This window comes from Cibotium barometz, chromosome 25 (assembly GCF_041138505.1).
Source record: "Cibotium barometz isolate CiBa-2024 chromosome 25, ASM4113850v1, whole genome shotgun sequence".
In the NCBI taxonomy this organism is placed as follows: domain Eukaryota; kingdom Viridiplantae; phylum Streptophyta; class Polypodiopsida; order Cyatheales; family Cibotiaceae; genus Cibotium; species Cibotium barometz.
Window position 1 is genome coordinate 48,850,219 of NC_141070.1, and position 24,644 is coordinate 48,874,862.

General features: G+C 47.2%; 1 protein-coding gene across 1 annotated transcript; it reads left to right on the forward strand.

Annotated features, from left to right (window-relative positions):
- The first annotated feature begins 1,124 nt into the window (after positions 1–1,124).
- LOC147624670 (uncharacterized) lies at positions 1,125–24,377 on the forward strand. The gene is made up of 5 exons (XM_086819695.1): positions 1,125–3,642; positions 21,735–21,862; positions 22,117–22,342; positions 22,753–22,880; positions 23,086–24,377. The coding sequence occupies exons 1-5, from the start codon at positions 1,284–1,286 to the stop codon at positions 23,896–23,898; spliced, it is 3,654 nt and encodes a 1,217-aa protein (XP_086675821.1). The 5' UTR covers positions 1,125–1,283; the 3' UTR covers positions 23,899–24,377.
- Positions 24,378–24,644: the final 267 nt, after the last annotated feature.

Consider the following 24,644-nt stretch of genomic DNA (forward strand, 5'->3'; position numbering starts at 1 on the left):
GCTGATGCTAACTGCTCTACTGAGGCATTCATGCGGATGACGCTTTGATTTTTTATCTCCATGGGCCTTGATGTTGATGCGTCCATGTTAGGGGCGGCCGATTTACTTCACTGCTCCTACTCATTTCGGAGAGAGAGAGAGAGAGAGAGAGAGAGAGAGAGAGAGAGAGAGAGAGAGAGAGAGAGAGAGAGAGAGAGAGAGAGAGCACAGAGTTTCAATAGCTTTTTAGATCGATTTTTTTTTCTTCCATCATGACGCGTCAATGTTGCTGAGGCCTTGGTGCCTATAATGCTTTTAATTCGGTGGCTATGATGCTGTCAATTTACTGTTGCTACTCATTTCGTGCAAAGTGTGTGTGTGTGTGTGTGTGTGAGAGAGAGAGAGAGAGAGAGAGAGAGAGAGAGAGAGAGAGAGAGAGTAGAGTTTATTAGATGGATTTTTAGATCGTTTTCTTTTTGAAGATTTTTAGTTGTGCTTAGCCATCAATATCGTCTATAAATTTTTCGTTGTTACTTCGAGCAATTGACCATTGCAGATGGTCCAACCTCAATGGATTTGGCATCTGTAAGTCTCTTCAATGCTTAATTTCTCCGTACTTTTTTTGTAAGTGCCTCACAAGAAGCTTGCATTGCAGCTTACCACATTGCACCAATTAACTATTGACCACATATCACAACACCAACCACATTGCACCAATCAACTATAGACCACATATGGACAAATAATAAGAGCATCAATGCAAAATTTGGAACCAACTACTCTTACTGGTCAGATCTTTCAATTCTCTACATGCTCACACCAAACGAATTAGCACTCTCCTTGTAAACTTCATCCTGCTACACCCGATTCAACCTGTCATTCACTGCCCCCTGCAACTTCCCAGCCCCCCTCCCCCTTCACCACTTCTTGTAAGCCTACCCATCCAGCCAATCACTCAACCACCTCAATATCAAACTCTACATCACAATCCTTTTTCCAATCCCATCCACCATACGCCTTGTAAAAACTCCTCTTCTAATATAATCTCATTTTTCTTTAGTCCATTTCCAAAACATTGTTTGCTTTATTTTACATAGTATCCCTAACATTAAGTACAAAAAGGCAGGCCATCTTAAATTCTTTAAGTTATCTATATAACTTTCAAGATAAATAAATATCTTTGGAATACACCATCTTTGAGGGGGGAAGCTAAACTGAAGAGGAACCTGGAAGTTCAGTCCACTCCTTCAGAATCCTTTCCAGCGACAGCTTCCTTCCCCTCCTGGCTACAGCGCAGACAGTCCATGACTGTCACATGCCCCGCAACTCCTGTCTTCTGCTCTCCCTCCTCTTTCGATTTCCCTGGGAGACGAGCTTCTCCAAATGTAGCTCTTTACTCGCCACTCCATCCCTCATCACCAGCAGCAGGATGTCCGCTTACTTTCTCTGCATCAGTCTCCAATCCGAGATTCCTTGTCTCTCGGACAGGGCAGCACCGCATGAAACACAACAGAAGGGTTGTGGTAGTCGGGGCAAGAAGCTTTCCATTGGATTCCGACGAAGAAGGAGACAGCGATGGCGATGGAAGATCAGAAGTCAGGCGGTTTGGAGGTGGAAGAAGTGCGACTCAGAAGGCAGCGAATTTTGCAAGGGGGAATGTGCAGGAGCTTGCGGAGCCACCTGCAAGGGCCAGGGTTTCCTGGACGTCGCAGGATCAGGTTTCTCGGTTACCTCAGAAGAAGCAGAATATGGCTTCGTGGTCACCTGAAAAGCATCAAACCAGGGCTTCCTGGTCATCTGAGCATCAGCACACAGCTTTCTGGCCATCTCAAAATCAGCACAGGGACTCCTTTTCATCTCAGAATCAGCATAGGGCTTCCTTCTCGTCTCAGAGTCAACCTAGAAACTCCTGGTCACCTGACAAGCAGCAGACTAGGGTTTCTAACCGTATAGTTTCTTCACTATCTCAGAATCAACCTTCGCGACTCCACAATAAGTTCTCCGTATTTGAACGTGTCACAGAACCAGACATATTTCGGCTTTCTTCCAACAATGGTGCTGCTGCACCCTTTTTGTCTGCAGAGGAAGCAGATGCTTCTTCAAAGTTTAGCAGACAAACACCATCATACAGTAGAGGTCTGAAGCAGAGAGTTCAAAACTCCCAGCTTAGCTTCCAGAACTCCCAGCAAGAGCGCTCTGTTGGTGACGGCAATCCTCAAAAGGGGTCCATCTTTACATCCAAGCTGGAGGAAATATTGTCAAACTTTAAGAAGAAAGATAGTTTATCTCAACGGAGTAGCTTCATTGAAGGCCTGAATGATGAGGGAACAAGAGATAATGATGCCCCATCACCTTCACAAAATCCTTCACATGCAGTTCGGGGACACCAAGGTAACATGGCACCAGCCAATAGTGTTTGGAAACCTTCAAGAAAAGACATGCAAGGTGCAAGGAATACAGCCTTCAGCCTTCAAACTTCTGTTGAGGAGGCCTACAGGAACGATGCCAGAAAGAACAGGCAAATCCAGTATGAAGAAGGAAGATTTTCTTCAATGACTTATGCAGAGGAAAGGCAAAGTGACCTTGGAAAAGGGAGGTCTTCTACAAAAGGAAAAGAAAATGCAGGAGGAGACCAGAAAGCAGGGACTGCACCTATTAACCTATTTACTAGTTCCCCTCCTGTACCCTGGGAAGCCGACAGAGGGTACTCATCAGCTTCTAAGTCGCATATCTCAATCAGAAAAGGGAATGCTAATCTGTCAGTCCGGCGCATAGCTACTTCTATTGGTTCTCGGTCCAGCCCCTCTCGATCATCAGTTCTTGGCAGGAACCCAAAAGACTTAAAGCCTGATCCACAGGCTGGAAGAGGGAGTACTCGTGTCTTGAAGTCCAGTGGAAGAGCTAAACAAACCGAACCATGGTTCAAGAATAAGGAGGGCAGTGAGATGCGTGGCTTACTGGAGCTGGAAGAAGATGAGGGTACAAGTCAGCTTGGTTTTCGAAAGTCACACACTGAAAATTCTGTAGAGCCGGTGGAGAATGTTGAATTTGACTGGACCGATTCAGATACTGACGATGATGCAGATAATGTCTTGTCCATCCCTTCAGATGCTGAAGATGATGTGGCTACTAGTTTTAGCTCTGGTGCAAGGTTCCCCCATGGCATGAAATCCAATCAGCCAGCATCAGGGACTAACTCTAACAATAGCTCTTCTGCAATCCCTTGCATGGGTGTGAACACTGCTGTCTCTGGGTCTTCTGATGGTGGAGACAGCGATAGAAGTGCAAGTTGGCATAACCACAGTCTACCAGATCTCCCTTTTGAATTTCAGTACAGCTATTCAGAGACCCCGAAAGCACCAATCATACGCTACCGGGAGCCCCCATATTCTCCATTCGGGCCCACCACGATGGATAGACCGTGGACCGGGCGTGCGCCTCTGAAGCAAAGCAAGAAGAAGCTGCCAGAGTTCGATTCTTTCAATCCACCACCAAGAGGAAAGAAAGGAATTAAGTTTGTTCAAGACCCAGGTCCTTATCCCGAAGGCCAAGGCCCAAATCCATCGAAGTCAAGGGAGGAGATCATCGGAGAGCCTTTGACAAAGGAGGAGATTGTATATCTTGTGGAGAAATGCCAGAGTGAACGCCGTCAACTCAATCTTGGTATGGTTTGGAACTCTACTAAACTATGCATAGTGCAGGCTTTGTTTGCCCAGCCATGGATTTTGCCTGTTGCAAAGTAGTAGTTGAATGCTTGTGTTTTATATCATGGAAATATGATTGTCTGAGAGGTCAATGAGGCGGTGAAAAATGTTATAAAAGTTAGAAGTGGTGAGAGGTTAAGATTAAACTATATGAATCATACTGTGAGTGTTTTGGAGTAAAGGGTTGGTAGGCCATGGGGAGTGGTAAGAGGTTAAGATTAAGTTATATGAAGCATAATGTGAGTGTTTTGGAGTGAAGGGCTGGTAAGACATGGGGAGTGTGGGGAGGTGTAGCCAAGTTGGTGAGGGTTAAGGCCACATTTGGTTCTTGTGGGGCCGCCTCTGTCATGTGCACATGTTAATCCGGTGCTATGTGAGCATGCATCTTACTTGCAGCCACCTAAAGGGTAAGGTTAGAGGTGGTATATGGGCAGATTGGAGTAGTTTTGGCATCACAACACGCACCCAAAGTGCCCAGGACATGCATCAATGGTTCAGACATACATTGGGCACAATATGAATATGTTTGATGATATTTTGGGACCTGAAAAGGGCTGGCCAACCAGCATACGACTTGCCATCAAATCACGATATAAAGAGCTGCCATCAAATCCCTATGTAAAGGGAGGTCAATGGTCATTCTTCATCCATTCAAGCATGTGAAAGGCAAGTGTCATGTGCACACATGGACATGGCTGATCTCCAGGCTAATCCCTGCTTTGGGCAGCAGATAAACAGTAGGCTTAGGGCACTAGCAAGGCTCGGGAGCATGCAGAAGAATCCCTCTAAGGTCAGGCTAGCAGTCAGCATAGTGGACAATGTTGGAGAATGTACAGGCCAAAGCATAAACAAGACGAGAGATTGTAGACAGAGCTTGTGGACAAAATCACCTTTTATATTAGCTTGAAGCTTTACAATGGCAATTGGCCAGCAAGAGAATGTTGAACTTGTGCAAGGGATTGGATGAATAAAGTGAGAAATGGGGGAACTCCTTATATAGTGCATGCATGACCTGGCCGACTGCACTAAAGCAGGCTGACCAGCTCACAACCTACTAAATAAAGGAGAAATACAATAAACGTTCAATAAATGGTACAGCCGAATTACACAGAGATGCATAAATTCTAACACTCCCTCTGCAGTTCATAGTGTGCAAGAGTCGGAAGAAGATAAGCCGATGAAGATGCAACCATGGACCCTCCAGTACCGCGAATACTGGAATCATCTTGGAGAGAGCACCTACCAACCTATATCCTCAAAACAGAATGCCACCACGAACAACAAGGAACTTTGTTTGGCCACGAATTCCCACACAAGTTGTTAGCACATTCATCCCCAGATTCTGCTCATTTATGGTGCCCATTTGGTCGCTTTTGCATGGCCCTTGCTTGTGGGCTGGCCACCCCTTTTTCTAGTATTTTTCTGGGATTTTTCCCAGCTTTTCTGGCATTTTCCAGTCGGCCTGTCCAGTAGCTCTAGTTGGCCATATTTGCAGCTCCAGTCGGCCAGCTTACCTCTACTATAAATAGTGGGTGCTGGCCTCTCATCATTCATTCAGTCTTGTACATATTTTCTCCCTCACTTATGAGACTTGTAGTGTCTTGTCACGTGCATCCCGCACTTGGATGCCACGTAGACATTTCTGTACAGAAGGTGCAGGACCTGGGATGGTGAACTGGTCCCATGTGAGCCCAGTCCGGGACGAGTCAGCCAGGGATCCATCTCAGTCGTCCGAGGTCACGTGTGCATTGTCCTGCACATGAGTCCAAGGTCAGGTGTGCACTGTCCTGCACATGAAACAGTGCCAGTCCGCGCTGTGAGTCTCCCTCTGGAATGATGTCAGATGTTCTGTGTGTCTAGTTTGCAACTGGATGCCAGACCTCTGTGGGCATATAGGTTTGCATGTAGAGATGGGGCCAGCCCATAGGGCTACCCCAGTGCGAAGAGTTGCACCCTTAGTGTGGGCATGGGGGAGGTGTAGAACCACCCCCAAGGGGCCAGGAGGGCCCAAGCTGTGCCCACCAGCCATGGCATGGGCTGGAAGGGCTGTCGGCCAGCTTTAATGCTGCTGGTTGGACAGGCAGCCGACAGGGTTAGAAACCCTACCCAGCAGGTCGGCCAGGTGTAGGGGCAGTCCCACACCCATGCGCAGATGTGCCCAGCAGCCTGGTACTGTTCCAGCAGGCATGCGCAGAGTGGGCAGCATATTGCATAGTGTGAAAGCACATAATTGCTAAAATACCTAGTCGTGGGGCTTTATGAAGCTGGCCGACTGAATGATAAAGGGAGTATAAATACTCCAGCTTAGAATCAATGAAGCCATCTCATAATTCACCAAGTGCTCCAAGCAAACAAGGGCCAGGACAGCCAAGAAGTTGCTAACGCAAAGGGGTGAATGACTGAAGGTCAAGGGCAGGATTTTCCAGCCAAGAAAAGGTCAAGTTTTCTGTATTTGTTTTCAGATTTACATCATTCTAATAAAGCAAATACACCATCCGTGGTGGGGGCCCTACAGAGGGTAATTGGGACCCAATACTGTGTCCTCTCCATCTCCCCCTTCTCTCTCTATTTTTTGCACATCTCCTTTCAGTTTGTGCGTTAATTCCGTCGCGAAAAGAGTGCTGATTTCTGAGTTTTGAAGTACCGATCCTTCTCCGAAGCTTCCGCATATTACAGTGGTATCAGAGCCTACTTCAAGGACAAAGATTCAGCAAAGAAAACCAGAAAATTTTTTCGCTCGTGTGGTTGGTTTTTAGACGCCGGTGGACTACCCCTTTCGGAGTGACTCCTGTCCCTCGAAGGACGGTTGGTTTTTAGCCTCCGGAAGCCTCTGGAAGTCTCCCACACAGATAGTGGATGGTCAGATTGCGTTCCGGAAAGGAATTGCATTTTCCCGCTATGGCGAGTTTCGGCGACGAGAGAGAACCAAAACCATGGGACCAGAGTGCACCAGGCAGCCCAGCTAGGGCACCCGGCTTGAGTGTCACAGACATGTTCCAGCAGATGATGCGAGCAATCGCAGACCAGACAACCAAGTTGGATGAGCAGAAGGCGCGGATTTTGGCTCTGGAGGAGCGTTCTCGCTCTCCAGCGTCGCGTTTTCCATCTCCTCCTCCCTCTCCTTCCATATCCCAGATACCAGATCCTTGTCACACGGACCCTCTCACGGGGTCACAGCCGCAGCCAAGCTCCTTGCTTGAGATGCAGATGTGTGCATTGGAGATTCGACAACGAGAAGACGACGCCATGCGACGAGTGGAACACGAGCGTTACCTCAGAGCTTTGGACGCCAGATTGACACCGGCGGCGCCCTCGAATCATTTTCCCGAGAAAATGAATTTCAGTAAGTATAATGGTAAACTCGATCCCACTACTCTTTATTCATAGTTACATCAATTTGAAGCTTACTTTGCCGCAGTTAGGAAACAGATACTGACAAAGTGATCTTAGCTAGTTGGTACTTGGAAGGTGAGGCCATTCCTTGGTGGACTTAGTGGGCTCATGCCCACACCAGAGCAGGTATGGCAGCTTATGTGTGGGACGAGTTCGTCCGCGACCTTAAGCAACGGTTTCTACCGCCCCACTACCTTGAGCGACTCGAAGACGAGTTCAGGGGAGCGCGTCAGAACGCGCAACCAGTCCTTCAGTTTGCCAATAAAATTTCGACCTTGTGTCTGCAATTAGGCTTATTTGATACGGACAAGAAAGGGCAGTTTTTGTATGGCCTGGACACGCAAATCCAATGGGAGGTGCGTATGTTTAGGCCAGCCACCTTTGAGGACGCACTCTCGCTTGCGCAGAGTGCAGAAATGAAACACAATGGTGGCAAGCCCAAGACTTCCCAGCCGGCTTCTCCCAAGGCTAACGCCTCGGGGGGCAAAAGCCAGAACCAGACGGGGTCTTCCCCAGGACAGAGCCCGGGAGCCTCTGGCTCCAAGAACTCGAACAATGCGTCTAAGCTTACTCCAGACCAGAAAGCGGAGGCAGGCAAGACAGGTGGCAAGTTGAGTGCTGAGGAGCTTTCTCAGTACAAGGAGGAGGGTAGATGTTTCTTTTGTCACACAAAAGGACATACTTCTCGGGATTGTCCGAAGAAGCCTCCAAAGGCCGCCGCCGCCTCCACAGCTTCCGTGGTGAGCACAACTCCCACACAGACCCCAGCGGCTACCCCTAGTTCTTCAACCCCCGGTGCTTCAGTTGGAGCAATTATTAGCCGGGAGCTCGAAGATAAGCAGAAGGGCGTCCATGACCAGGAGTATGAGCGCAACGAATTGCTCAAGTCCTTTGGCTACATAGGTGGCCAGAGAGTCGTCGTCTTGTTTGACAGCGGCAGCACGGAGGATGTGGTCACGGAACAGGCCGCTAGGCGTGCCCGTTTCGAGCTGACTCCGGTGGACAAATAGGTTGAGGGTTTTAGCACAGGTATGACAAGAAGCGTCAAGTATGAAGCTCTAGGTGCTAAGTTAGTGATTCAGGGCATAGAGTTTGTGCGTGACTTTATGGTTGCCCCTCTTGTAGGAGCAGACATAATTTTGGGTATCCAGTGGTTTCACAAGTTTCTTCCTGATGTCAAGTGGGACAAGCACACGTTCCAGATCGATCGGAATGTGTCAAACATCCCAGTGACCATTAAGTGTGAGCCAGGTATTCCAAACTTTCCGCTCATAAGCCACTTGCAGGCTAAGCGAGCAGTCAGGAAAGGTGCACAGTGTGCGATGATTTACATCCAGACAGCCCAGACGGTGGCCAGTGCTTCCGAGAAGTACTCGGTTCTCCATGAAAAGTTCCAGAAGATTTTTCTTCGGGGCAGTCTCCCTCCCCAGCTCCCCCCGTCCAGACCGGAGGATCACAAGATTGACCTCCTCCCAGGCTCGGAACCCCCGAGCAAGTTTCCGTATCGCCTTTCTAAGGCAATGGAATCGGAGTTGGACCGCCAACTCCAAGAATTGTTGCAAGCTGGCTTCATCCGCCCAAGCGTGTCGCCATTTGCAGCACCGATCTTGTTTGTCAAGAAGAAATATGGGTCTTCTCGGTTGTGTGTCGATTATCGTGCACTCAACAAGCTGACTATCAAGAGCATATTCCCGATGCCTCGAATTGACGATATTCTCGAGAGGCTGAATGGAGCTAAGGTGTTCTCTAAATTGGATTTAAAGAGTGGGTACCACCAGGTACGGATTGTAGAGGGGGACATCCCCAAAACAGCCTTCCGTATAGAACGGGCCCACTATGAATTTGTGGTCATGCCATTTGGTTTGACGAATGCCCCAGCTACATTTAACCGCATGATGATGCGTATTTTCCGGGAGTTGATTGGAGAGTGTGTGTTCATATTTCTGGACGACATACTCATATTTTCAGCTACAGTTGAGCAGCATGACATTGATGTGGAGAAAGTCCTTCAGTTGCTGGAAAGCAACGAGCTCTATGTCAATGAAAAGAAGTCAGAATTTTATCTGTTCCAGGTACATTACTTGGGATATATAATTAGTGCTGAAGGCATTCGACTGGATCCGGCTAAAGTGGCCAAGATTGTTAACTGGGAAGTACCTCAGACCGCTTATGACATTAGATCATTTGTGGGTATATGCCAGGCATATTCCACCCACATTGACAAGTTTTCTGATCTCTCGGCAGACCTTACCGATCTGCTAAAGGGAGTGAAAACAAGAAGGCAAAAGATTCGAATGACTCCACGAGCGTTGGAGGCATTCCAGAACCTCAAGGTGGCTTTGTCAGAAGCGCCTTGTTTAGCCCTTGCCTCGTGGGACGAACCATTTCAAGTGATTACCGATGCGAGTAACATCGCAATTGGAGGTGTATTGCAACAGAATGGTCATCCAGTAGCTTACATGTCTCGTAAGTTACTGCCCGCCGAAAAGAACTACTCAGTCTATGATCGTGAACTCCTAGCAGTTATTCAGGCCTTGAAACATTGGAAACATTTCCTGTATGGCCGTGACTTCAAGGTTCGCACTGACCATCAGGCATTGCGTTGGATTCAGACGATGCCAAGTGCACAGTGGAGTGATCGACAACACCGCTAGAGTCAGATATTCCAGCAGTTCGGTGGTATGATTGAGTACCTTCCAGGAAAGGCCAATCCAGTGGCCGATGCTTTGAGCAAGAAGGGACAAGTATCTGCGATTCAGACCACTAGACTTAACCTTGTTGGTACAGGACTAGAAGACATGAAGCACACGTACGCGGATTCCAAGGAATTCGGTACACAGTGGGAAGAGGCATTGGATGCCACAGGACCATGCCATTTTCTGATACGCGATGGTTCGCTTTTCTACAAAGGCCGACTATGTGTCATGAAATCATTCCGGGCAGCTCTTCTCCATGATGCCCATGACGCCATTACAGGTGGTCATAGGGGCATGAATTCGACTCTGGAGAAATTAGAACGGCAATACTATTGGCCAAAGATGAGGCGTGATGTGTTTACATATGTACAACGCTGTGACATTTGTCAAAAGGTGAAAGCTCCTCGTGGAAAGAAGATAGGGTTGTTACAGCCTTTGCCAATTCCTGAGGGTCCTTTCCAGGACATTTCAATGGACTTTGTCACAAATCTGCCTCCCAGTCCGAGTAAGCGTAATACGCAGTGTTTAACTATTGTTGATAGGTTCAGCAAATTTGTTATGCTTATTCCTTGCAGGGCCAATGTGACCGCCGAGGATGTTGCTCAGCTATTCATTCGGCATTGGTACCCGATTGGCGGGATTCCTAGGACCATAGTGTCAGACCGAGATGCCAAGTTTACCAGTCATTTTTGGAGGGCATTGTTTGATAATTTTGGTACTAAGTTGAATTCTTTTTTCTCTAGCATATTTTCTATTATCCCTTAAAAATAAGCATATTTTTCTATTATTTTCTATTGCATTCCACCCACAGACAGATGGCCAGACAGAGATATACAACCAGTTGGCCTTTGATGTGCTGAAGTGTTATGTCCACGATCAGCAAGGTAAGTGGGAATCGTTTTTGCCTTTAGTTCAAGCTGTTTTGAATGACTCTTTTTCTTCAGCTATTGGCAGGACTCCATATGAGGCAGCGTTTGGAAGGCCTTTCCAGTCCTTGTTAACCAGGACTTCGTCTTCAGTACCGGAGGCGAACAGAGTGACGGAGTCTTACCAGGAGATCCTAGAGTCCGTTAAAGACAGATTGGCTAAAGCGCAAGAGGCCTACACTCGACAGGCCAATAAAGACCAAAGGGACATGAAGTTTTCGGAAGGGGATTGGGTGTATCTTCGGATTATGAAGCAAAGATTGAAGCAAGTGGGCAAGCGATGCCCAAAGTTGTCTTTCAGGAGCTTCGGACCATTTCCCATCCGGAAAAAGATTAATGAAGTGTCTATGCAGTTAAAGCTACCTCCGAGTTGGACTATGCACGATGTATTTCATGTCAGTTGGTTAAAGCCATATGCAGGTCCACCCCCTTCAGAGGTCAAAGATGAAGCGGAACCAGACATAATTGATGAAGCAGAAGTAATGGTTCCAGAACAGATCCTTCTGCACCGTTTCAAGCATGGCTCAGGCCGAAGACTACGACAGTTTCTCACGAAGTTTCAGGACCGAGGAACTCATGAAGCGGTATGGCTCGACAAAGAATTCTTCGAAGACTATCCGGCATTATTGACGGATTATTTGGAGGCTATGCAGCTTCCGTCAAGTTAAGCAGAAGGGGATGTCACGTGCATCCCGCACTTGGATGCCACGTAGACATTTCTGTACAGAAGGTGCAGGACCTGGGATGGTGAACCACCCCCAAGGGGCCAGGAGGGCCCAAGCTGTGCCCACCAACCATGGCATGGGCTGGAAGGGCTGTCGGCCAACTTTAATGCTGCTGGACAGGCAGCCGACAGGGTTAGAAACCCTACCCAGCAGGTTGGCCAGGTGTAGGGGCAGTCCCACACCCATGCGCAGATGTGCCCAGCAGCCTGGTACTGTTCCAGCAGGCATGCGCAGAGTGGGCAGCATATTGCATAGTGTGAAAGCACATAATTGCTAAAATACCTAGTCGTGGGGCTTTATGAAGCTGGCCGACTGAATGATAAAGGGAGTATAAATACTCCAGCTTAGAATCAATGAAGCCATCTCATAATTCACCAAGTGCTCCAAGCAAACAAGGGCCAGGACAGCCAAGAAGTTGCTAACGCAAAGGGGTGAAAGACTGAAGGTCAAGGGCAGGATTTTCCAGCCAAGAAAAGGTCAAGTTTTCTGTATTTGTTTTCAGATTTACATCATTCTAATAAAGCAAATACACCATCCGTGGTGGGGGCCCTACAGAGGGTAATTGGGACCCAATACTGTGTCCTCTCCATCTCCCCCTTCTCTCTCTATTTTCTGCACATCTCCTTTCAGTTTGTGCGTTAATTCCGTCGCGAAAAGAGTGCTGATTTCTGAGTTTTGAAGTACCGATCCTTCTCCGAAGCTTCCGCATATTACATGTCTCTTGCTTGGGACTGTTTTGCTTCACTATATTCAGCATAGTTTGCTCCATCTCTCTCTCTCTCTTGCACTCTCTGTTCAGCACATTTTAGTGCCCCTTTGCTTCCGCTCTGTGCACTCTTTCATGGTATCATCGCTCCCGGTTTAGCAACCTCTTTGTTGCTGCCCCAGATTCAGCCCTGTTTTCAGCACCTTCTTCTCTGCGTTTTCTCACAGATCTGCAGCCCTTTACTACATTGCGTTTCTGGACTGAACCTGCTGGTCGCTTTGCTTTCAGATAGGCTTCATCAACTCAGCCATCAGGTACTTGTTGACCAGCGTTTTCTTTTCCACGTAGAGTTTGGGACTTTGGCGGCCTGTTTTCTTCAGGACAGCAGCCTTCTGTGCTGCGTTTTCCTCTCGAGTGGGCTTGCTCCTTTGCAGAGGGGGTCTTTGGTGTTGCAGGCTTTGGTGGCACTCTTGGTACCTGTGGAGGACACTTCTACTTCAGAGTTTGTGCATTTTTTCTTGAGATTGAGCCCAAGCTTTTGTGCTGGCTGCACCGACTTCTCTTCATAAGTTCTCTGAGTCTGCAAAGTTGGATGGTTCCAACTACACCCTATGGAAGGTGAAGGTGAAATCAGCCTTGCGTGGCGTGGATCTTTGGGATTGGCTTGTTACACCGGCCAATGCCACCCCTCCCACCCTTGCTTCCGGTGGTGCGACTCAGGCACATATTGATATTTGGTAGTCGAATGATTGACGCATTTTCTTCCGACAAGGATAAAGACAACAAATTTTCAAAGAATAAGGACATTGAATGTCATTATTGTGGCAAGAAGGGTCACAAGTCACCCCAATGTCATAAGAAGAAGCGTGTGGTGATGAAGCAACAAAGAACTCTTATTCTACGGCGGTGTCTCAGCCCAAGAAGGATGATGGCATCCTTCTCTTAGCAGGTACTCGGCGTATACTTGCTCTTGTGACTTCTCAGTCACAGTCTTGGATTGTTGATGGCGGTGCTACTGCTCATATGATCCCCATCGAGATTGGTTCGAGGACTTCACTGCCAGGTCTGGCGAGATCACTCTGGTGATTCTTCTGTGCCAGTGCATGGACATTGGACATGACACTATCCCCATCTTCCGTTCTAAAGGTACTTCTCTGACGTTCTGTATATTTCAGATTTGGCTTTTAACCTTTTGTCAGTGAGTGATCTTACAGCTCAGGGTACAGAGGTGATCTTTTCTCGTTATGAGATTACCATTCGTGATAAGGCGACTGGTAGCATCTTGGCTCAGGGAGTCCAAGATAGTGGTCTCTACAAGTTGACCGCTTTGCTTTCTTTTGGTTTTTCTTCTGCTCTTTGGCATGCTCGGTTTGGCCATTTGAGTTATCAGCTTCTGTAGCGAGCTTCGAAGGATGGGTTGGTTGAGGGATTACCGACCATCGAGGCTCCGTCTTCTACTTGTTCCTCTTGTTTACAAGGAAAGCAACTGTCAGAATATGCAGCGGAGATGATGACCAGATCTGGGAACTCAAGAGCAAAAAACGCATGCAGAAAAACAACACGAGAGAGAGAGATGTAGGCGTGTAACTCTGCTCTGATATACACAAGAAGATCCCGAATATGATACACTGAGTGGTATGGGGGTGGGGGCCTATTTATATGCCCCCACATGTGCAGTCGGCCTGCTGTAGGCAGCCGACTGGCCCTGAGAACTCCACGACCAGCACACATCTCCAGTCGGCCAGATCATCAGCAGTTGGCCACCTCCCAGATGCAATCGTGGACCAGTTCAGCAGTCGGCCAGCACATGGGCTGCCTCCCAAGCCACAGAAAAATGGAAAAAAATAGGGGAAAAATGCGGGGAGTGAGGAAAAATGATAAAACACCTGATAAGGGCGGGCATACCCACAACAAAGACCCTAGTGTATAAATCTAGACAGGAGATGACTTCTAACACCCCCTCTCAGCTCTTGGCTGTGTAACCAACCACTGGGAGCTGGGGTGCCGCCTGAGCAAATCCTGAGATAGCGACTTCGTGAAGAGGTCCACCGTACTGTCCTCCGTCGAACAGAACTCCAGCAAGATGTCATCAGCAACGATCTTTTCACGAACAAAGTGCCTCTGGATGACCATGGGTTCTGCCAGTGGAAGCCCAAACCTGCCATGCAACCTCTGCATCTTCACCACCTCACAAACAGCATCACAAACAGCCCGGTACTCTGCCTCTGTTCTCGACAAGGCAAAAGATGACTGTCTCCAACTGCTCCGTAAAACTGCTCTTGGGCCTGAAGTAGATCCCCTCGTGTCCGGATCTCCTCCCCAAACTGAGTCACTCCAACCGTGGAGTCGGACTCCATCCAACAATCCCCCTCCTGTGTACAAGAGTCCCTGATCCTTCGCATGCCGCAGAAACCACAGGAAACGCAATCCTGCCTCCCAAAGAGACATCTGCAACCATGAGCTCAACCGCCTCATCAGGAAGCTCCTGTCCAAACTGGTGTCCTTCAACCAGAGCAATGAACCATACAGCTTCTGAGTCACAGAGACATCACACTGCTCACAAGGATCAGCACCTGTTACGGTGCACAAACAAGTCCTGGAAACCTGATGAAACCTGTCAACCACCCCCTCTGAATCCGGAACCACAAAGCCTGGAGAAACCACCTCTTTCTGCAAGTAAGCACCTGCCACCTGCCTGGCTTTCCGAAAGGTCCCCGTGGAAAGAACATCCTCAACTACTGGAAGTTCTATGTCCCGAATACTACGAGACATCAGAGCATAAGTGACCTGTTCAGCTTCCTCTGACTGACGAACACAAGAACTACCAACATCAGTACTAGAAAGTTCCTGCCAACCGCTGCCATCTACTTGTAAGCTATCCACCATCTGGTCTTGGAAAGCCCGCACCTGCAGCATATCCACACTTAAGTGGCCATTACCAGACTGCCACTCATCACAAACTTGAGGACCTGGGAGAGAGAGTGCTGAAAGCCTGTAAACTCCATTCTCCACTCCGCCTTCCCAAACCACCTGGCCTGTTGCTTTGTCCCGGAGAGCAACAAAATGCTCATCAAACTCCAACCGTATGCCAGTCTTGCAAACCTGATGCACTGACAACAGATGAAAACCAAGTGCCGGAACCTACAACACCTGGGAGGAATGCTTCTCCCCTCTGCCATCGGGAACTATCTCCATCCTGCCCTCACTGTGAACTGGGATAGTGGACGTATCCCCAGTAAGAATATGACCAGAAAGCCTGCAGAGATCCTGTAAACCGGAACAGGAAGGAGTCATGTGCCTGGAAGCACCACTATCGAGAATCCACTCCCGAGTATCCGTTGCAGAGAGTCCTCCAATCTCCTCCCTGCCTGAAGAAAATGAAACATTGGTGTCCATCACCTCCAGGTGCACAAAAGCTAGGGTCTTCATGATTGCTGCTGAGGAATCGTCACCCTTCTCGGTCTTCCGCTTGGGACACTGCCTCCAATAGTGGCCTTTCTCGCCACAATCATTACAGGTCCTCTCTGCCTTCAGTTTCTCACGGTCAGCATCGGACTTCTTCTCAGAAGACTTCTCTGATGAAGCCTTCCCTTTACCCGAGTTACGGCCTTTCGACCGTTGGCCAGTTAAGGCCTCCGAACCTCCACCCTGAGGAGGGTTCGTGAATCGTTCCTCTTGGTCCAAGACCATGGGCACAAGCTCCCCCCACGTGATGGTGCTGAGCCTGCCACACTGGTAATCAAAGACGAGTAAAATGCTGAGTACGAAGAGGGCAAGTGCGACAGCAATGTTATGGCCATGTCGTCTGACGATATCTCCTTCCCAGCCTGAAGAACTTCCTGCTGAAGAGCCTGCAGCTTGTTAATATGCTCCCGCATCGTCAACGACTTTGCAGGGCTCATAACCCGCATCTGTACTTCCAAGGAAATCCTCTTCATAGGCGATACCCTGTTGTAAAGTGAGGCCAAATGCTGCCATATACCTCTGGCCAGCGTCATGTGCTTTACATGATTGATTACCTGTGGTGTGCAGTTGAGGAAAATAAACGAACGGGCCCTGGCGTTGACACGATCCCACATCTGTGTCTGGGCCTCCCGGTCCTTTCGGGTCGACGGTAACTCCCCTTCCTCAACTCCGGCCGTGGAACACCAACAACGACGAAATCGGCGAGGTCGTAAGACTCCAGAACAGATTCCTTCCATATGCCGTAGTTGCTCCCGTCCAACTGACGGTCCACTGGGAACGTGGGGACTGTCGGGATCTTCACATGTCTCTCGGCCATCTCAAACAGATCTGCCATTGCGGGGATGTACTCTGAAAAGGGTGGGTGGGTGGGAACAAAGAAGGAATAAAACCTGCAAGTGGCTGTCCAGCAAATCAGCCCGCCTTCCTCTTGCTTCTCCTCTTCCCGAACAGTCCAAAATAGTCCACCAATCAGCCACAAAACAGTCCCCCTCTTGCTCACACAAATCCCAAGACCTATCTAGAGCCTAGGGCTCTGATACCATGTCAGAATACGCAGCGGAGATGATGACCAGATCTGGGAACTCAAGAGCAAAAAACGCATGCAGAAAAACAGCACAAGAGAGAGAGAGATGTAGGCGTGTAACTCTGCTCTGATATACACAAGAAGATCCCGAATATGATACACTGAGTGGTATGGGGGTGGGGGCCTATTTATATGCCCCCACATGTGCAGTCGGCCTGCTGTAGGCAGCTGACTGGCCTGAGAACTCCACGACCAGCACACATCTCCAGTCGGCCAGATCATCAGCAGTCGGCCACCTCCCAGATGCAGTCGTGGACTAGTTCAGCAGTCGGCCAGCACATGGGCTGCCTCCCAAGCCATAGAAAAATGGGAAAAAATAGGGGAAAAATGCGGGGAGTGAGATAAAATGATAAAACACCTAATAAGGGCGGGCACACCCACAACAAAGGCCCTGGTGTATAAATCTAGACAGGAGATGACTTCTAACAGCAACATCGAGCCGCCTTTCTGAAGAAGGCGACACACAGATCTTCGACATCACTTGCTCTCATTCATGCAGATTTATGTGGTCCTATGAGTACCGCGTCTTTGAGTAAGGCGTTGTATATGCTCATGATGGTGGATGATTTTACCACATATACTTGGGTTTTCTTTCTGAAGACCAAGGATGAGACTTTTCAGCACTTCTGTGATTGGAGAGCTGAGGTGGGAAAAGAGACCGGTCACCGGTCAAGGCTCTCAGGACGACGGAGGGGGTGAGTTTACATCCCAGGAGTTTAAGCAATATTGCAAGACCCATGGCATTCGGAGACAACTTTCTTCATCATATACTCCATCACAGAATGGAGTTGCTGAGAGGAAGAATAGGACCATTATGGAGATGGCCCGTGCTATGCTTGAGCATTCTTCATTACCTCGACGTTTCTAGGTTGAGGCGGCTTTCACTGCTGTCTACATTCAGAACAGGTCTCCTGCTGTTGCTCTTCCAGATAAACCTCCATAATGAGGCTTTCCATGATGAGAAGCCCTCCGTTGTTGATTTCCGGATATTTGGGTGTACGACGTATGTTCATGTGTCTAAGGAGCATCACTCCAAGTTAGGCTCGAAGTCTCAGCGCATGACTTTTCTCGGATAAAGCACTGTGTCCAAGGCATATCGTCTTTATGATCCTCAGGCCGGCAAAGTTGTTGTGAGCCATGATGTGGTGTTCGACGAGACTCCTACATCTTCAGAGGGGGGTGGTGAGCTTCTTCTTCCTCCACCTCCGTCTCCGTCTCCGCCTCCTTCTCCTACTCCTCCTCCAGCTGCTTTTGTTACGGCGAGTTCGAGCAGATTTGTGCCTAGATGGTATTATCAGACAGTTCGTGATTCTGGGTTACGTTAGCTTCCTTCTGCTCCACCGCTTGGTTCTCTCCGGCGTTCTTCTAGAGTTACAGGGAAACAAATTCATGAGAGCAACATGTTTGTTAATTCTGCCCTTATGTCCTCTATCATTAATGGTCCTTTTGATCCCACTTCTGTGGACGAGGCTTTTTCACATGAGCCTTGGCATCGTGCTATGCAGGCAGAGCTGGATGCTATCGAACGGAATGGCACTTGGATTTTGGTGCCACGGCCACTGCAGCAAAGCGTAAGGTGATTGGTGTGCGTTGGATCCTCAAATCGAAGTTCCGAGCTGATGGCAGCTTGGACAAGCACAAGGCGAGGTTGGTTGCCAAGGGTTATGCTTAGCGCCGTGGTGTCGACTTCGATGAGACCTTCGCTTCGACGGCCCGGATGACTACCATTTGCACCGTTCTTGCTCTTGCAGGTCATCATAGATGGCCCGTTTTCCAGATGGACGTCAAGTTGGCTTTCTTGAATGGAGAGCTTACACGAGGTTTATGTTGATCAGCTGCCTAGGTTTGTTGTTCAGGATCATGTGTACCGGCTAAAGAAGGCTTTATATGGTCTGAAGGAGGCTCCGCGGGCTTGGTACCAGCGGATTGATGAGTTCTTTTAGAAGCTCGGCCTGCGTCGTTCTCATGGAGATTCGAACCCTTATATCCTCCTTGAGAGGGGGTTGATTGTTATCATTGTGGTCTATGTTGATGACCTCATCTTTACAGGTTCTTATTCTGTGAGGATCCATTTTGTTATGGATGCTTTGGAGATAGAGTTTGAGATGACGGATCTTTGCCTCTTGCATTATTTTCTCGGCTTTGAGATTTGGCAGACCTCGAAGGGCATTTTCTTCTCTTAGTAGAAGTACACACGGGAGATTCTCGACAGATTTCAGATGACTGGATGCAAACCAGTATCTTCTCCTATGGATATTGGTGAGAAGCTTTCTTCACTTGATGCTTCTTCAAGGATTGATCAGGGACAGTATCGGGTTCTCGTCGGTTGTTTGGTATGGTTGACCTACTCCCGATTGGACATATTCGCAGTCAGTTTATTGAGTTCTTTCTCATCCAAACCCCATCAGCAGCATTGGTGGTGTGCTCTCAGAGTTCTTCGGTACTTGCGTGGTACTATGGACTTTGGCATCTATTATGGCCAATTGGGTCAGGATCCATTTCTTGGAGCAGTAAAAAGCAGCCAAGGCGGAGTACCGTGCAGTTTGTTATGCTGCATGTGAGGCGATATGGTTGCGGAGATTATTGGAGGAGCTCGGCTGTCCTACTCTTCTTTGGTGTGACAATCAGAGTTGCATCGCCATCGCCAAGAACCTTGTGTTTCATGCTCGTACGAAACACGTTGAGATTCAGTATCACTATGTTCGTGAATGGGTTCTTGCTGGAGATTTGCGTTTGGAGTATTGTCCTTCCGCGGAGAATGTTGTAGATTTGTTCACCAAGCCGGTTTCTCAGGCTTCCTTGGCTCATCTTCGGATTCTCGGAGTTTGTTCAGCATCTAGTGCTGTGAGGGGATGTTAGCACATTCATCCCTAGATTCTGCTCATTTATGATGCCCATTTGGTCCCTTTTGCAAGGCCCTTCCTTGTGGGTTGGCCACCCCTTTCTCTAGTATTTTTCTGGGATTTTTCCTAGCTTTTCTGGCATTTTACAGTCAGCCTGTCCAGTAGCTCTAGTCGGCCATATTTGCAGCTCCAATCAGCCAGCTTACCTCTACTATAAATAGTGGGTGCTAGCCTCTCATCATTCATTCAGTCTTGTACATATTTGCTCCCTCACTTATGAGACTTGTAGTGTCTCTTGCTTGGGACTGTCTTGCTTCAGTATATTCAGCATAGTTTGCTCCATATCTCTCTCTCTCTCTTGCACTCTCTGTTCAGCACATTCTAGTGCCCCTTTGCTTTCACTCTATGCACTCTTTCACAAGTGTGCAGTGAACTCTAAGAATAGATGATGAGCTGCTCGACACACCGCGCCCATAATCCCCAACAGTGGGTGGTGAACACATCACGTCCCAAAAGCCTCAAACAATGAACTCGGAATAGATCCAGTTCATATTCTCTGCTATACAAAAGATAACCATGTCTTGCTAAATGTCTAATGCTTGGAACTCCGAATTACGGTCCCCATGCACCAGTGAGTGGAGCTGTAATCAGTCCCCTCTCCTGCCTATAAGCCTCCTCTGGCTGGAAGCACATGGGGGGGAACTGCATGTGTACTAGAGAAGTACACCATCTGGGTTCTCCTGAGCTGGAAGTGCCCTAGGAGCCCTAGAAGTGGTACTAGAATCTGTATCACTATCCTGTGTCGTGTCTTTGCCTTTCTTTGAGATGAAGCCTTGCCCTTGGTCTTGTCCTTCTTGGATAAACAATCCTCGGAGAGATGTCCTCTTTTCCCGCAAGAGAAGTAACGACTCTGACCTTTCTTCTGAATTGAGGAAAGTGCCTGGTCAAAACTGTTGATTGACACCTTTAACTTACCCTGTGAAATGAGAACAGACTCTTCCTCCAATAGTAGGGAGCTAAGACCATCAAAATCCAACTGAGTGGATGTGACTTGGCACTGCAAAGATCAAGAAATCACATCATAGTACGGAGGACGCTTGGTGAGGATAAGTGCAGGCTCCCTCTCACAAGAAGGTGGATGGAGAATGGATATTCTATAAGAGCGAATGTGTGGAACAACAGACCCTCTTTACCTAGATCCCATATCTATACATGGAGGCATTTCACTTGGCAAAATGGGGAGGCACTACCAGTTTGTGGGGAAGGGGCAGGAAATTGGTAATTCAAAATAGCAAGTATATGATGTTGCTAATTTGGATGCACAATAGCGGGGGAATTCGAGGACAAAAATGAGTTTTTGGAGTTACATGAGAGGAGGGAGGGCTAATTCGAAGCTGCTATTGGCCAATTGAATAAGAAGATGTTGCTGGGACTGATGGTTAAATATTGAGACAGAGAGAGCAGAGAAGAGGGAGAGAGCTAGGATGTTGGATAATTAAAGATGCTAAGCAGCAGAGGACATAAATAAAGCAACAAGTAGCCCTGGGGGATTAAGGTAAGAAGCTTGGAGTTTGGAAGATTAAAGGACACAAAACATAGAGGAGAGAACAAACCCTTGTGGATGAACCAGATCCGCATTTGAAGCTTCCGATGGGCATAGTTGGGTCCTTTCAACTAGTCATCCTTGTTCGTAAGGGGGGAGCCATATCCGGCTCACTTGCATCAAACAATGTCATCATCCTTGTGTATAAACTGTATACCTGAAAATGCAATGGCCCGAGATCTGAAATCGATTCTAAATGAGCCTTGAATGTCACAATTTTGTTTTCACTTGACTTTGTAAGCAACATGCCATCCACATAAAGGATGATCACAATCAAATCCTCCCTGTCCTTCTTGACTTAGAGGGTACTCTCTGACGGACTATTTAGAAAGCCTTGGGTAATCAAGTATGCATGGATTTTCACGAACCAAGCTTGAGGACCATACTAGCACACTTTGTCTTCTTGACTAGGCAGCACAAAACCAATGGGCTGACTCGCATAAAACTTCCTCATACAAATTAACACACCTAGACTCCAGGGATTGTACCACTTAAGAGTCCACTAGTGTAAACATATCCATGGATAAACTGGCCAACATTTTTTTTAAAAATTAACCAAATAAAAATGATTACTCAGATAATCGGGGACTAATCCAAAATGGCTACACAGGTAGGGATGGATTGACCCATAACATGCTGGACTTGATTCACAGTCACTGGAAAAGAAGGAGAGTCTGCAAAGTCAGATGCATAGGCGTGCCCACAGTTGACATGGACAATGTGTGCCTTCACATTGAGGTTTGTTCTCTTCGTCTCTCTTTTTCATTTTCGTTATGCTTTGTTCAGGTGAAAGGGGATGCCCTATGCATCCCTTCCAGAATACTCACACATACTGTATCATCATTGGTCTCATGGGCCTTTTCTGCCCTTCTGTCTTCTCTCTCTCTCTCTCTCTCTCTCTCTCTCTCTCTGTTTCTCTCAGAGCTGTAGGAACTTAAGGTCAAGGTCATCATTCTGAGTGCTGCTGCTAAGTGGTAATGTCGTTGCTACAGCACAAAACAGGGGGAAAGATTATTTATCGGACTGGGGGTGTTTTGTATCTTTTTCGAGGGCGTAATTACAACTACAAAGATCGTCCAAAAATTCCTCTCATGCTTTGGAAACCAGTCACGCCTGTGTACCCTAAGCTGATCCAACAAGCTCCAGAAGGTTTGACAAAGGAGGAAGCAGATAGGCTACGCCTGCTAGGCTGGAAAGTCGAACCAATGTGCAAGCTAGGTACATGAGAGAGAGAGAGAGAGAGAGAGAGAGAGAGAGAGAGAGAAATCAACGTGCAAAATTTCAAACAATTCATTTATTGCTATAAAATGTTTAAAAGATTATATATTTTATTGATATCTTTATTAATAAACTCAAAAGAAAAATCTTCACAAGTTTATCTAATTTTTCTTCAATGAGTCTGTATAGGATAGTAAATAAATTAATAATATGTATATTACCTAATCGTTTGTAAAAAAATATTTTGATAGGATGTCAATCTAATAATTAAATTTGCTGTTAAAATATACTAATCAGTAATAGATCGGTTTATTTATCATTATTCAAATATATAAGATTTTTCAAAATTATTGAGATATCTTTTTTTGCTCAGAGATATGTACCATTTTTGAATTCGTGCTTGTTGGCAGGTAAAAATGGGGTGTACTTGACTCTTGTGGAGGATGTAAGAAATGCTTTTAAAGTGGATGACTTGGTGCGCATCGACTGTCAAGGGTTGAATCCAAGCGACTATAAAAAAATTGGGGCAAAATTGAGAGTAATTTGAAGACAATCCCAAACCCTTTTTATACATGGATCTTTACATGAATCAAATGAGTGCTTTATGCCCTATGTTAGTGTTAGTCTTCTTTTAGCTGCCTCTGATACCTGCCTCTATACCAGCTGCTCATGGACTTTGAAGATTCACATAGTTTTAAGTTTGGCCTCTACAAGAAATCTGATATGTTTTATTTCTGATGTAGGATCTAGTACCTTGTGTTCTGCTTTCTTTTGACAAAGAGCACATCTTGATGTGGAAAGGGAAAGCAAAGGCTTCTTTAGATGTTGTTATGCAGCCTCCAGATGGAGGTGTAAGTTTGACAGAGAATCCTGATCTGGTAGCTGCAAAGACATCAACTTCCTGTGATCTAGGATGCTCTGATCTTAGTATCCTCGAAAGTGAAATCAAGGTTTTGGGTGATGATGCATCTGCCAATACAGCGCCAGATACTCCTTCAGGGGAATCAAGCAGATCTGTGAAATCTAATCTCATTCAACAACGAGATCTGGATGAAGAGATGGTACCAGAGGCAGCTGTACCCTTGGAATTTTCTTTACAGAAAGTGGAGGGTAATAAGGATGCCCTAGATGATTTGGCCGGTAAGGCTGCGCAAGATGGTGAGCTTATCAACAGTCTGCTGGAGGGGGTTCAAGCTAATTATGTGGTTGTGCGTGTGGATGCTCTGTGGGATCATGCAATTGCATCTGGAATGGCAATTGAACTTGATGAGGCAGATATGGACAGTGATTCCGTTGTCAAGAAAGCAGGAGAACTAGCACAGGTAGCCCCTATTGGACCTGTATATACACGAAGACTATTGAGCAAGCTGCAAATCAAAAAAGAAGAGATGAAGAAAAGGCCAGACAGCGATTTGCAAATTCAACTTGGCAGATTCCAGAATTTAAAAAGACACAAGAAATCAGCAAAGCGAGCTTTCCAGTCACCTACAGTAGATGTACCTCGAATGGGAGGGCTTCCGGTGGATGAGCTAGCCAGGCTTCTGACACCTAAATAGCCCCTGAAATGTATAGCTGAAAGTCATGTTCTTGCCATGGAATCAGATGCTTATTTAAAATGAAAGAGCCAGAGTGTCTTCGAAGGGTTAGATCACTTATGCAATGGTAAACTGCCTATTGGTTTTCTCGCAAGGATTTGAACAGTGCTTTACATGCAAACCAGTCATGAAAGTAGGGGAGTTACAGGAAGATGGATAGGGAAACCTCTTTCTATGGTTGAACTGAGCAGACTCTTATGTGCTTGCTTGCCCTTGGGAAGGCACAGCTCTCGTGTGCATAAAAACAAGCTAAGCTGTAATTTGTCTTGAAATCCAGAAGCTAATTGCAGCAACCAAGTAAGCTGTATCATGTATCAGAGTGGTTTTTGAGTGTTTGTAAATGCATAGTTGGGCTGCAATTTGGGTGCCACGAATATCATTTAGTTGTAGTGCCGTATACTTATCTGTTGTGGACCTTTATTCAAGATGAAATTTTGAAATCCCCCTGCCCCCACTTCAGAGCCTGGAGTCACGTGTATGTAATTGAACAAGAGTACCCTTGTGGGATTGAAAAATGATTTTATGCTGTAGCAGCAATTGAGGAGCCTTCAATGGAGGCAATTACATGAAGTTGAAAGTAGAATGACATAAATGTGTATCCATGGTATGCCTACTTTGAGTCCCATACACGGAGTGGAGGTGCAGCACGTGGACGGAGGCCAACAACTGGCTGGGGGATGAGGGAAGACCAAGGGCTAGAGTCAATT

Bases quoted from the DNA above. Each gene is read 5' to 3' on its own strand.
- LOC147624670 (XM_086819695.1), top strand. From the start codon at position 1,284: ATGACTGTCACATGCCCCGCAACTCCTGTCTTCTGCTCTCCCTCCTCT. The intron at 21,863-22,116 runs GTTTGTTCTCTT...TCGTTGCTACAG, and splicing joins ATGTGTGCCTTCACATTGAG to CACAAAACAGGGGGAAAGAT. The intron at 22,881-23,085 runs GTAATTTGAAGA...TTTCTGATGTAG, and splicing joins AAATTGGGGCAAAATTGAGA to GATCTAGTACCTTGTGTTCT.